Source organism: Aythya ferina (genome assembly GCF_964211825.1).
Source record: "Aythya ferina genome assembly, chromosome: 3".
NCBI lineage: Eukaryota > Metazoa > Chordata > Aves > Anseriformes > Anatidae > Aythya > Aythya ferina.
Window position 1 is genome coordinate 34053895 of NC_140298.1, and position 12419 is coordinate 34066313.

Sequence of the window (12419 nt, forward strand, 5' to 3'; positions counted from 1 at the left end):
AAGTCGTGAGTTTTGTCCAAAAGTTCCACGCTCAAATAGACTACTTAGAGATTATTTCAATTCACCTCAGTCCCTATTTCCCTATGAGTAGTTGGCTGGAGGTTTGCTTTTTTAGACAGAAGAAAAGAACAAAGGCATTAATTCCTTGTAATCACCCGGCTCCAGGAGACAGACCTGCAAGACATCAGAGATCCAGCAAAATCCTGAGCTGGCAACACCCCAGCTCTGTGGCCTCTGAAGCGCCGCTGGGTGAAAGCAGGCTTCATAGCTCATCAGCATGGAGCAAATACAAACTTTATTATGTAACCATTGTAGCTGGAAGAATTATCTATTCTTTATCTCAGTAAGAGCGGGAGAGATTAAGCTTGGAAGCCTATTAGCCACCACTGAAATGCCATTGTTATCATTCGCAGTTAATCATCACGCCCAGCTCGAGTACACTTCATCAGAGCAGCTGACACTTGGGCTCTAAATGAAAGTCAGCCAAGCGGGAGAGAGGAGGAAAATGCCCATGGCTGTTGCATGGGTCTGGCATCTTCTGCTCATGGCAGCTTTCGATTCAAATAAACACCCCGGCAGCAGGGTGGGAACTCCTGGCACATTTTTCCAGATCCATGACTGATTACAGCTGGTCTTGGCAGTACAATTAAATGGCATAGAGAAGTTAGCAGAAAGGCTCCCTGTCGCAAAACATCCAACGCAGGACTAACAGACACGTTTAGGAAGCCAGCCCCTGGTCGAGGAAAACACTTTTTTAGGGTCTTTTTGGAAACTCCTGCCTGCCAGCTGTTAATGGCTGGGGTTGAACTGCAGTCTGAATGTTAATGAGCTTATTATGAAGAGCACTTTATCTTGTGACAAAGGTGGATTTAATGGAGTTGAAAGGTTTCCCAGAGTAAATTTCAAAATGTCCTAATAATGCAATGAAGAGTCCATTAGTGCATTTATTAATTACATTGCTGCCACATTTCAGCAAGGCTGCTTCAGCAACCCAGGATGTGAATCTCCCAGCAGAGGAAGCTCATGTGGAAGTGACCTGCAACCTGAAGATGTGGATGTGAGGGTCTGTGTCACAACGCAAAGGAGCTCCTCATGGTCCTAGGCCTTACTGAAGGACTGCAATAACAAAGTATCATCTCCAAATTTACCTTAAAATGTTTCACTTGAGCAGAGCAAACCAGAGGGTGGAGAAGCCCTCTCTATCCTGCACAAACGTGGAATCCGAGGCCAGAAGAGACTATTAAATAGTTCAGTATGACCTTCTAGAAGCCCTTAACAAAATGTTTCTTATTTCTTCTTCCACCTTTACTTCCAGTCTGCTTTGTTTTGTGATAATTCTGGCCTTGATACTTGCCATGCACTCTGGACTCTTATCATCCAAACACTTCTAAAATACCTGCTCAGCCGATCTGTCACTGATATGGATTTGGAGTGGGATGAGTCCCTGTCTTATATAGGTTTGCAGGTTAGGTCCAAATCTCGCAGCTCCCTAAGCATAGCTCTGAGCTATTTTGGCTACACCTTTGCCTCTATCATGAATCTTCCAGCAAAAGTGATAGTCAAGTCAACCTCTCTGGTGCCTGCTTTTAAGAGCTAATGCAACACGTATCGATACTTTTTCTCCACATGCCTTGGCTCAGATCCTTTAAAGAAAAGGTCAGTCTCAAGGCTAAGATGAATCCCTTTGTCTCAGGATTGATGCTGTCCTTTTGACCCTGCTGGTCAGAGGTCTCTTCTATCTTAGATGCTCTCGCCTGCTTTTCGTGAAGATTGTCCTGAGAGGTAGGGAGCATGTTTATTGTTTTACAGCACTGTCAGGTAGAGGACATCTCCCTCTGCCTTTCAGCTTATGGTCTGTGTTAATAGTCAAGTGTGAATGACTGCAGGCTTTCTGTGAGTTTGATGGAGTCAAGCTTTTGAACTCTTTCCTCTCCTAAGAACTAGCACACTCGGAGGTGAGGAAAACAAGTCATGCAATTAACATAAAATTCTGGCACAACATCATGATTCACAGTATCACCTTTTATTTTCTGTGCTCATCACCTCTGTCTCTTACTGAATGTCTTACCTCTACAGAAGAACACCTGTGTTGTCAGGCTGTAATCCACATCTCATTCAGCAAACACAGACCAGATAAAAATAACAACAACAAAAAAAAAGCCAACAAACAAAAATTTCAACTCAACTTTTTACTGTCAAGGAAAATGTGATCTTTCCTACTTCAACCAAAATCTCCAGCTGAACCCTTCTCTCTGAAATAAGTTGCACCAATCTAACAGGAGACACTCTCCTTCATGCTACCTGGCTCATTACTCATTTTAAAGCAGGGTTTTTAAAGGCTATTTCAGTTGAAAAAGGGGACTAAAGTTTTCTTCAACCCAGTCTCACTCCAAGCACTCAGCTGCATGGTAATTACCTTCACTATCTCCTGCAATCAAAGGGCATCTTCAGTCAGAATAAGAAATAATACTTTTTCTATAGTACTTTCTGTCCGAGACTGCTAAAATCCCAGAATTATTTCTCATATCATCCTAGTCTCTATAACCTTCCTTTTGCAGATGGAAGAGCTAATTCAAGGTGATATGAAGCAGCTTGTCTCCACTGTGGTGGGACAGTCAGACTCCATCTCACTGGCCCTGACTCACTTCCCATTCCTATACACTAATGTTTGCTGTCTCATTTGAAGACACCGTGAAAGAAGCCACGGTGTGTGAACTCCATTTTTTGGTGATTTTCCAGGTCTCATCAGAGATCTAGCAAGTATTAATCTAGTTTCCGGAAGAAAAATGACTGCATTTTTGTTTTCTAATGGGAAAAACAGGAAGAAAAGTTGCCTCATTCAATCCTTTCCTCACATGGAAGAAGTTACTCTGAGAATGCAAAGGACTCTGTCCATACCATCTGGCTCACATGCCATCATGCAGTAAGAGTGAACTTCAACATCATTACAGAGGGGTATCATTAGAGGAGGTGGTCCTGGTTAACATAAGCATCCACACACCTCTGAGAAACAAAAGGACTGTGACAGGTCTGGAAATCTGTCTTACACACTGCTCCAGGTGTGAATCACAGGAGCCTTGGCAGACTTCATGAGGAAAACTCTAAGTGTGTTAATGTTTGTCATAAGTGACTAGAGAAGCACATAAAACACAAATAAAACCATTTGTATTGCTAAATGTGTCCTGAACATGGTGTTTTTCTAGAAAACACTAATAATAGAAATTAATTTGTCATCTCTTGTTTAGGCCCAAGCCTGTTCTACAGCAAAACATTGAGGAAAGCTGGTTGAAATAATTATTCTTGATTTACGCAATCATTCTTTTTATTTCTGAAGGCTAATGGAGTGAAAACATGCTTTCCAGACCTTTGCTAATGACAGAGTCAGAAATAATGATCAGGGACCCTTATGTTCCTCTCATAATGAGGAAAGCAACATGAAATGATAGGGATGCAAGTCCTCAACAATCACTTATTTTTTATTTAAAAGGCAAATGGAGAATTCAGATGAGTTATTTAGGTTAATGGAGCCACAAATAAGGTTTGGGGGCAAGAATTTTTCATAGATAATGCAGCATGGGCAATACCTTCTCTGGAGATTGTTGAGATTTCACCAACGTAGAGAGGCAATGTAGTCCCTCAGGGTGCTGAGGCACTGTGTGCTCAGCCTGGGTATCAGGTGCTGACACAGTGCAGGAAGGTCACAGACAATCCCAGCCCCTAACCAGGGTCACAGAAGGAGCCACAGCAAGTATGAAAATTACTCCCCACATGCTGGTCACCCTAACCTCACATGCCCCACGTGCACTTTCCTGCTCACTACTACATACCCTTGCCTAAGACACAGATGCCGGCACAAGACCCAGACTACATAATAACCCCTTCAAGAAGAAATGACCCGGTGTCTCCTGCTCCACTGATGTTTGCTGTGGGTGGCAGGTTTGGACTGGCCAAGTCCAAGAGCAGCAAGCAGCAGCTCCAGCAGTTTTACCCCACATCCATCCACAACATGTTCAGCTGATGATCAGGTAACTGACAATCAGGTAGGAAACAGCTACAAATCAGCTACAAACAACTGGAAGGAGAAGAGAGAGCCTGGGAAGACTTGTGTCCTGCAAGGTCCTTCTTGCTTCATGACATTTGTAGCTGCTGCCTGCCTACAGGCTGGTGAAGACAGCAGCAGAGCGGAGCCCCCCTAACCTTGGGATGGCAGTTCAGGTCCAGGTCTCCAGTGGGATTTATTTTTTCACCACATCACCACATGAAGGAGGTTCATGTTTCCATCCTGGTTCTTTTCATACTCATCAGTTCTCCTGTGAAAAGATCTGGCACAACAGCAGCAGACAGAGGACTTTTAAAGAGAGAGACCTTAACTCCTTTGTCACTAGCACATAAATTAATTTTACACCACTGCTTTCACTTCTGGTGTTGCAAGAGGACAGCCAGGCTTAGACATGATCTCTGCCACAGAGTCCTGAGTCACTGCTTTCTACAGAAACACAGGAGGAAATACAAATTCCCTCCTCCACTCTTAAAAAGCCTATCATGCAATGGAAGAATCATCACAATCCTCAGGCTGCTGGTTCAGACAGTTAAAAAAATCCAGATATGGGTACATTGATACCACTGATTACTCAGAAGTAGGAAGCAGTACATAATCTACCAAATAAGTTCTGAAAGATGCATAATTAGTACAATTAACAGTCTCTCATTCCTTTCAATATGAGACCATCACAAGGGAATAACAAAATTTAACAACCACTGTGATATTTATATCACAGTATGTATCGTGAAGCAGTCTCCTGGAAGGAAACAGATAATAGTTCACGGATACATTTGGTTGTTTTATCAAAGCCTGTGCAGCATTTATACATTAGAAAGAAATTTAAACCCATTGATCTGTCAGGGTTAATGACAAGAGAACCAAATTTGAGAAATTGGTTTGATTCTCAAGTCCTTATTTTAATAAAGCTAACTGCTTTCCCAGGCTGTGATCTCATCAGTTCTCACAAGTTCAGTGGCAGGAGCTTTGTCAATGTGTTCAAGACCATGATCGTGCTGGCAAGAACCTTGTAGTGATGGAGGAAATCTTCCCCACCCTGCAAGCCAGGATTTGAGCCCAGCAGCCTCAGTGACATTTACCTGGTATAGTCATCCATGAAAAGAGATGTGAAAACAATGTCCTAAAAATCTGTGTCTAAAAGAATTTAGTAGGATTTTATCTGTACAAGGTTTTGTCTGTACAAGTGATGTTTGATTTTAACAAACAAACAAACAAAAAACTTCTAAAATTTAGCATCTACCAATGGATCCAACCTTCAAATGCACAAATTCTCCCTTAACAATTTTTTTGACTTCACTGGAGTTCCTGGGTGAAATCAACATATTCCTTAATATTTAACAGGAAGCAGATTCCCCTTCTATCGTCTTTATGTTGTTCTATAGAAATATGTCTTTGATGCTGCAGAGCAAGCACCAGCTGGAGAAATTCTGCTCCTATGACTTTCTCTCCCTACTCTGACCAAGACAGTATGAAATGCTAATCACCCTTCAAACCTCACAGCATGAAGATCGACTCCTGAGAGTCTATTAATGAAGGCCCAGCTGCAGTAAGCTGGGCTCATGGTTTGGACAGATGGTACAAGAATGCCCAAATAATGAACTGGGAAGGGCAGTTGTCCAAGAAAGTACTTGAAGAAACTTTACATGCACATATGACTACGTGTAATTTATCAGCCAACACATGAATCTTCAGTCACAAGCACCAAGCTCGAGGAAGATATAAGCCACTTAGATCAGCTTGCCCCTGGGCAGAAAAAGCACATAAGGAAGAGGATATCATCACTAGCAGAGTGACACATGCTGAGAGTACAATAGGTCTCAACAGTCACCTACACCCCCACCAAGTCTGATTCACTCGTCACTTGAATGACACTGTCACCCTCACCTGTAAGAGACTAACACTGACATATGCAACCAGTGAAAACAGCCTGTGCTGGCAAAGACCATTGGCAACACCATCAGTGATAAGATCCAAATGCATTACCCTCATGTAACAGAAATTTCAAGGGAGATAAATAAATAAGTAAATAAACTATGTTATGGCTGCCATGAATAAGAGTCGACCAGACCAGAACGACTCCTTGTTCCTGGAGCCCAGGTGAATGACCTGGCATTTGGCAACATTAAAAAACATTTCATTGAAATGGGCACTGTGCACTGCACCATCCTATCACGCTGTGCAACCACTGTCCCCATCTTTATTGGCTACTACATCAGTTTGTGTGTCATCCTCAGATTTTATCTGCAGCAATTTTATATTTATTTCCAGATCACTGGTAGAGAAATTGAAATAACACCAGACACAGACTATTTTATATAAACCTCTCTCCCATCAGTCAGCGTGCTCTGCCTCTTTTGACTCAAGTCAAAATGTTGTGTTGGGCTATGTTGAACACATTGCAGCAGCATATTATCTCTCTGCAGTCACAGTTGACAACTAAATTTGTAAACACAAAAATGAAAGCCATTCTGTTTAGCAGGCCCTACCTTCTTATGTTACCTGGTGTTAATTATATTTCTAGCTAGCAACTGAGTGTCATTTTCCTGTGCATTATTTTGACAGGTATTGACATCAGGTTGCTTAGCATATAATTATCTTAAACACTCCTCAAACTCGTCTGAAGTACTGGCAAAACCTAAGACCTTTGCAGTCCTCTGTAATACTGCCAGCACTCCCAGGTTCATTAAAACCCAGCGTTTCCTCAGCCAATTCTCTTAAGACTCTTAGGTATATGTTATCCTAACAGATTATGTTTAACGAACTCTTTGGTTACCTCTTCTTGGAAGTAATCATCCTTATCCAGGCCCATATGCTGTAGCTTTTAAAATACAGAGTGGAAATCATGACACAATGCTTTTGACTCCTTGGCTTCATTACAGTATCTTTAATTATTGCTGCCTGATAATGCCAGAGCTCCTGCTTTTCCTGAGCCTACTGAAAGTCCTTTACCTCCTTTTGTTGCCTTTACCTCCTCTTGCATTTATGTGCTGTGTTTATCTGTCGATGTCTCCAGCAATCTCTTTTCATGGGTGTCATGGACAAGGAACAAAAAGTGTATCCTGGAGGAGGATCAACAAGGTGTCCCAATAGCTGCCTACAGATTTGGAGGTTTTCTGTAATTCACCTAAAAGTTAATAGGGCCAAAAGCCCTGTCTGCAATTAGGGGAAAATTGCATGAGGACTAAAATTTGCTCCCATCCTAAGAGTCTCCAGATTGTTGTATAGGGTTTCTCACTTTCCTGACCTTTTTGTGGAAGGAAAGGTAAGAGCTGGCACAGAGCCCATAACAAAGACAGGAGCAGAAGTCACCACTCTGAACTACTAATTTTGAGTCTTTTTCCTACTCCATTTTTTTTTTTTCCAAATTACCTGCCCCATCTTGTCTATGCTGCCACACGCACAAGTGAACTAAAAGCCTTGCACTCAGAATAAATATCTACTATGAGGAGAAGCTTGTTATAGTAATAACACATTCTCTGCACACACACCGCATTCTAATAACTATGGTTGTGCAGAGAAATCCTCTTAAACCAAAGAAATACCACAACGAATAATGAGAATGTTCAACAAAACTCTCTGAAGCAAACAGGGAAATAGAAAGATTGTTTGACCTTTTAATACTGTAAATACATCTACAGTGCCCAAGGAATAGCTGTGTCCCACAGCCTCCTGAACAAATACCTGATCCCCCTAATAACACCGCTCTCCTGCACGTCTCTGTAACAGCCACATGGTTCCTCTTAGCAGCAGGACAAGATAGTTGGGATTAGATGAAGAATCATTTCTCAGGTTTTGGTTTTGTTTTGTTTTGTTTTATTCTTGGTTTAGATTTTGTTCTGTTTTGTTTTGCTCTGTTTTCTGCTGCAGGAACTCTCTCCATTGAGTAGGCTAGGACATCAGATGGAGCATCCACTTCTTTTCTGAGTCTACCTTGTTCCCAAGCTGCCTGCAGAGGCTGAGCTGCTTCACAGCTAAACTTGTGGTTAGTGCTGGGCTAGAAAACAAGTCGATAGAGTTAGGCACTAGCAGGACACCAGGCATCCACAGGTCTGCATTCCTAGTCACAACAGCCTGAAGAACCAGCTGCAATGAAACACGAGTCCCATCAGACAAACCACCCTCCGCTGGGAGAAGCAGAATTAACGGTCTGATATTAAAGGTCTCACATGCCTGAAGATGCCTGACAGAAGCCCTGAGGGTCAGAGGGGAATTTTGATGAGTGCCTGGGGCAATGACATCCAGCACCTCCTCAGTCTCCCTTGGCTGACAGCGGAGACAGCCACCATCAATTTTGGGGTTTACTCCATGCAGAAACAGTTGAGGAAAAAGGTTCCTCTTTATCTGGGACAAGGGTGAGCCTATCTATACACACCCAAATCATTTTATGTGAGCATCTACATGGCAGTGGTAGATACAAAGCATAAACTTGTCTTCTCCATGCATGGGGCAAAGGTCATCAAGATAATTCTACTGCAGCTAATTCTCAGGCTGGAAGCAGAAGAATAGCTGTGAAGCTGCCTTGCCCTACAGAAAGGCTAATTTACTGGGTACTGAAAGATCTATCAGATCTCCAGGAGCTGAGCTGTTATCTGCGCAGAGCCACACTGTGCCATGAAGACTCACCAGCTTGTTAAGAGGTGTCACCGCACAGCCCTGGGTCAGATTTCCAAACAGGTCTGTGAAACTCTAGTCCCAGGTATGAGTACTGATCTGTTTGGAAAATCAAGCCTTAAGCTCCTGAAATCTGCCCTTTCTCATGTTCTTTCAATTACTACTGAACTCATTTAAAAGCCTGGTAGTGCTGAGGGATGGCGTGATCAGCACTGTAATAGAAACAGGTTTTTGGAGTCTGCAAAGCTACCTCTGGTCAGAATATATTAGCCATTCTTCTTTGAAAATAACATTAAGGACAGGAAAAAATAGTGTTTAGCATGATGCTCACAGAAAGCAAAACTGCCTCACTAATCTCTCAGAATTTGCTGGCCATGTTAAGGGAAAGCCATGACTTGTTCAGACTGATAAAATGCTTTTGAGCAAATGTGACACAAAGAGAAACTATAGGAATTAAGACATCTTTGGGAAAGGGGTAAAATATATTTTGGATGAAATTCTAGAGAAGAGGAAAAAGCTAAGTGACTTATCGGATGGCCCAATTTTCACCTTGGCAAACATTGTATGCCTGAAGGCTCCACCCAGGATCCCACACTGCTCAATTTGCATGTGTTTATGAATGGTCTAAAAAGGGATTGAACTGAAATAACAAAAATGGCACCAGACACATTTTTTTTTTAGATGGGTCAGTACCAGGGACAATTATGATGACATTCAGGAAGACCTTAGACAAACAGATGACTGGCCAATGTAATCAAACAGCAGTGCTGAAAACACCAAAGATAACAGCAGGGCAACATCTCCCCTGCACACCTCACCTCCCTGGATCACAGCATGGATCTCTGCTGGCTCATGGAGGTGGGTGCTCCTCTGCCTTCTCTCACCCACCACACATATGCACATGGGTCCCTTGGGTCCCTCTTGGCCTCTGTCCTAGCCACGAGCACAAAGAAGGAAAGTGGAGAAGGATGGAGGCTGCATCAAGAAAGAGAAAGGCTGCAAGGTTTAGTGGGGACTGTTAGCGTTAGGTCAGAGGTTGGACTCGATGATCTTGAGGTCTCTTCCAACCTAGAAATTCTGTGATTCTGTGAAGGAGAAGGAGAAAAAAAGGACATAGAGCAGGGAGTAGGTATGTTAAACAGGTGGGGCTACAGAGAGGATGTTGCACTGCAGGTGGTACAAGGATGCAATGTGGGTAACGCAATGAAATACTCCAGGACACCACCATAGATGTATTCATGTACACTCAATATGTGCACAAATAATAGCAGAGAGACAATATGAATTAGAAATAAAAGACTAGAAAGTGTTTGAGCTGTTCTACATAAGCACTACAGACCCAGCTGAAATGCCACACAAAACGGCATCACTTCATAGGCTCTAAAAAGTTCCTCAGAAATACTGCACAAGTTAAGTAGGGTTATGACAAGAGAAAAAATATCAAAAAAATCCCATTATAGCAAAGTATTAAGAAGGCATTCTAGGAAAAGAACAGCAGATGAGACTAATGGCTAGGGTTGGGGTTTAAAAGAAAAACAATAAAAGAGTTACAGATAGAGTAGGGCTCAAAAAAAAAAAAAGCCAAAGGAACAGGGAGGCTGCAAATGTGTTCTCCACTGAGAGCCTTTACACTTTGGAGGTGCCTGAGAGTCTGGGGTAAGGCTGTGCTGACAAATAGGGCAAGGGCGAGGGTAAGGGTGAATGCTGGGAGAGAGACAAGAACTACTGCTCTAGATGGACTAGGGCAGAAAGAGGGCTACCAAGGGACAGGCAGCAAAAAAATAAAAGCTCTCCTCTGAGAGCTTGCTCATCATAGCCATGACTGGAAAAGCTGGAACAAAAGCCAGCCAAAATCTGTAACTAGGATTAAGATACAGATTAAGTTAGGGTTGGGAGCCGTGCAAAGACTCCCTCTATTTTTGAGATACCAAACTGGTGCTTAGGCAGCCGAAAAAATTCATCCCCTGAGACCTTTTTTCACAGTAATGTGATGAAGGAATGTATCATCTTTAGAGTATACTGAGTTTATTCCTACTCCTTATTTCGTAATGGCTGTAGAAGGGACATAGAGTGAAGAAAAATCACAGGGAAATAACCACAGATAAAACCTATGTATTCATTGCCGTACTAGACCAAGGACACAGAATGATTCAAAATGAAAATATATTTGTCTATGGACAACATTAGTTTCCAGAGTCATGGGAGTTAATGATAACAACAATTTTCAGAGAGTATTAAATGCAGTACTTCAAGGCTTAATCCAACCTCGAACTATTTAGGGATCAGGATGAGATCTAATGGGGCTTGAGAACAAGGTTGAAAGGATTGATTATCCTGCATCTGCCTGCTGTGAGGTTCTTACATCTTCCTCTGAAGCAGGTAGTGCTGGCCAGGGTCAGAGGCAGGATGCAGAACTGGAAGGCACCCTGGATTAGCTTGTTTGTACTCCCTCTGCTCTGCCTTGGCTGCTAGCTATGCAAAGGTTTTATGTCTGTAATCCACAGCTCTCCTTGAGGAACACAGAGGGCCTCTGAAATGCTAAACAATCCAGGGAAAGAAGCTTACCTGAAGCCATGAGTAAACCCAGCAGTCAAACCTCTGGCAGAGATTTTGGCTTCTTCCTCTTCTAAATGGCTCAAGGTTTGGATGTCTTTGTTTTCAGCCCTGTATCTGAAAGATAAAGGAATTAACAGGATTTCTTTAATCTTCGTGTTCTCCCAGATAAGTGTATTAGAGGAATTTTGTAGCCTATGAAAATATTTATTTTGAATTAAAATTAAAGCTGCACCACACTGTGTTTTATTATATCTCAGTGTAGGACACGGCTGAGTCATGCAGTCTCCCATACCCTGACTGCAGCAACATCATTTCCTTTGCCCAGACCTGCATAAAGGAAAAAAAGATGCTCTCTTTCCAGCAAAACCCAGTGTATATCTGTTGTGACATGGTATAAATGAGGTCCAAAAATTCTCCTGAAATCTGTATTTTATTTTCAAAATTTCATAGGGAAATTGATTTTGGCTTTCAAACAGCAAAGAACTAGATATGTAACCTAGGGCACTCTAGAGTCGGTGTGCCCTGTTATTGACAGAGGAGACCAATAATTGTATTTCTGTGTAAACTTCTTTTAGTGAATATAAAAATATTTTAATTGGCTTTACCTGAGTTCTCTCCAGACCCATTTTACTCTGATTTAACTGGAGGGAAGGTTGCTGTTACCTTCTACCTAAAAGAAAGTAGAAAAATGCTAGTTTTGAAGTCAATGACCATGCACACATGCTTCCTCACTGCAGGCAGAGCCGGTGCTGGTGTCTACAAATTTCACAGAATCACAGAACAGCCCAGTTTGGAAGTGACCTCAAAAGCTCATCAAGTCCAAACTGTCATGAGAAAAGGGAGTATAGATGAGATCACCTAGCACCTTTCCTTCCCTCCTTCAAAAGAAATATAGATCTTAGAAAAGATCAAGCCCAAAACGTGCTCTAAACTTCAGAGGCAAAGACTCGTGAACAAAGAAAAGCTATTTCTCTGGAACAGGGGTTCTGGACAGAAGGATATGGGGAAGGTGGGAAACTTGGTAGATCTCTTTCCCATTTCAGCAGCTATGAGCTTCTCTGTTTCCTTCTCGTGATCATATGAAGCCCTCTCTGAACATAGCCACGCACCAAACAGTGTAACTCCAGTACCAGCCAAACCATATACCTACAGCCATGCAACCCTGTCAGAGCCTTCAGCAAACCTCTTTCAC

At 42.3% G+C, this 12419-nt stretch overlaps 1 protein-coding gene across 1 annotated transcript in view; it reads right to left on the reverse strand.

Moving 5' to 3' along the window:
* Positions 1 to 12419, reverse strand: part of LOC311434725 (uncharacterized protein) — a 59962-nt gene that overhangs the window by 5784 nt on the left and 41759 nt on the right. Inside the window, exon 4 of the mRNA XM_084515051.1 lies at positions 11237 to 11341. Coding sequence (XP_084371177.1) covers positions 11237 to 11341 — 105 coding nt within the window. The remainder of the gene's footprint in view (positions 1 to 11236; positions 11342 to 12419) is intronic.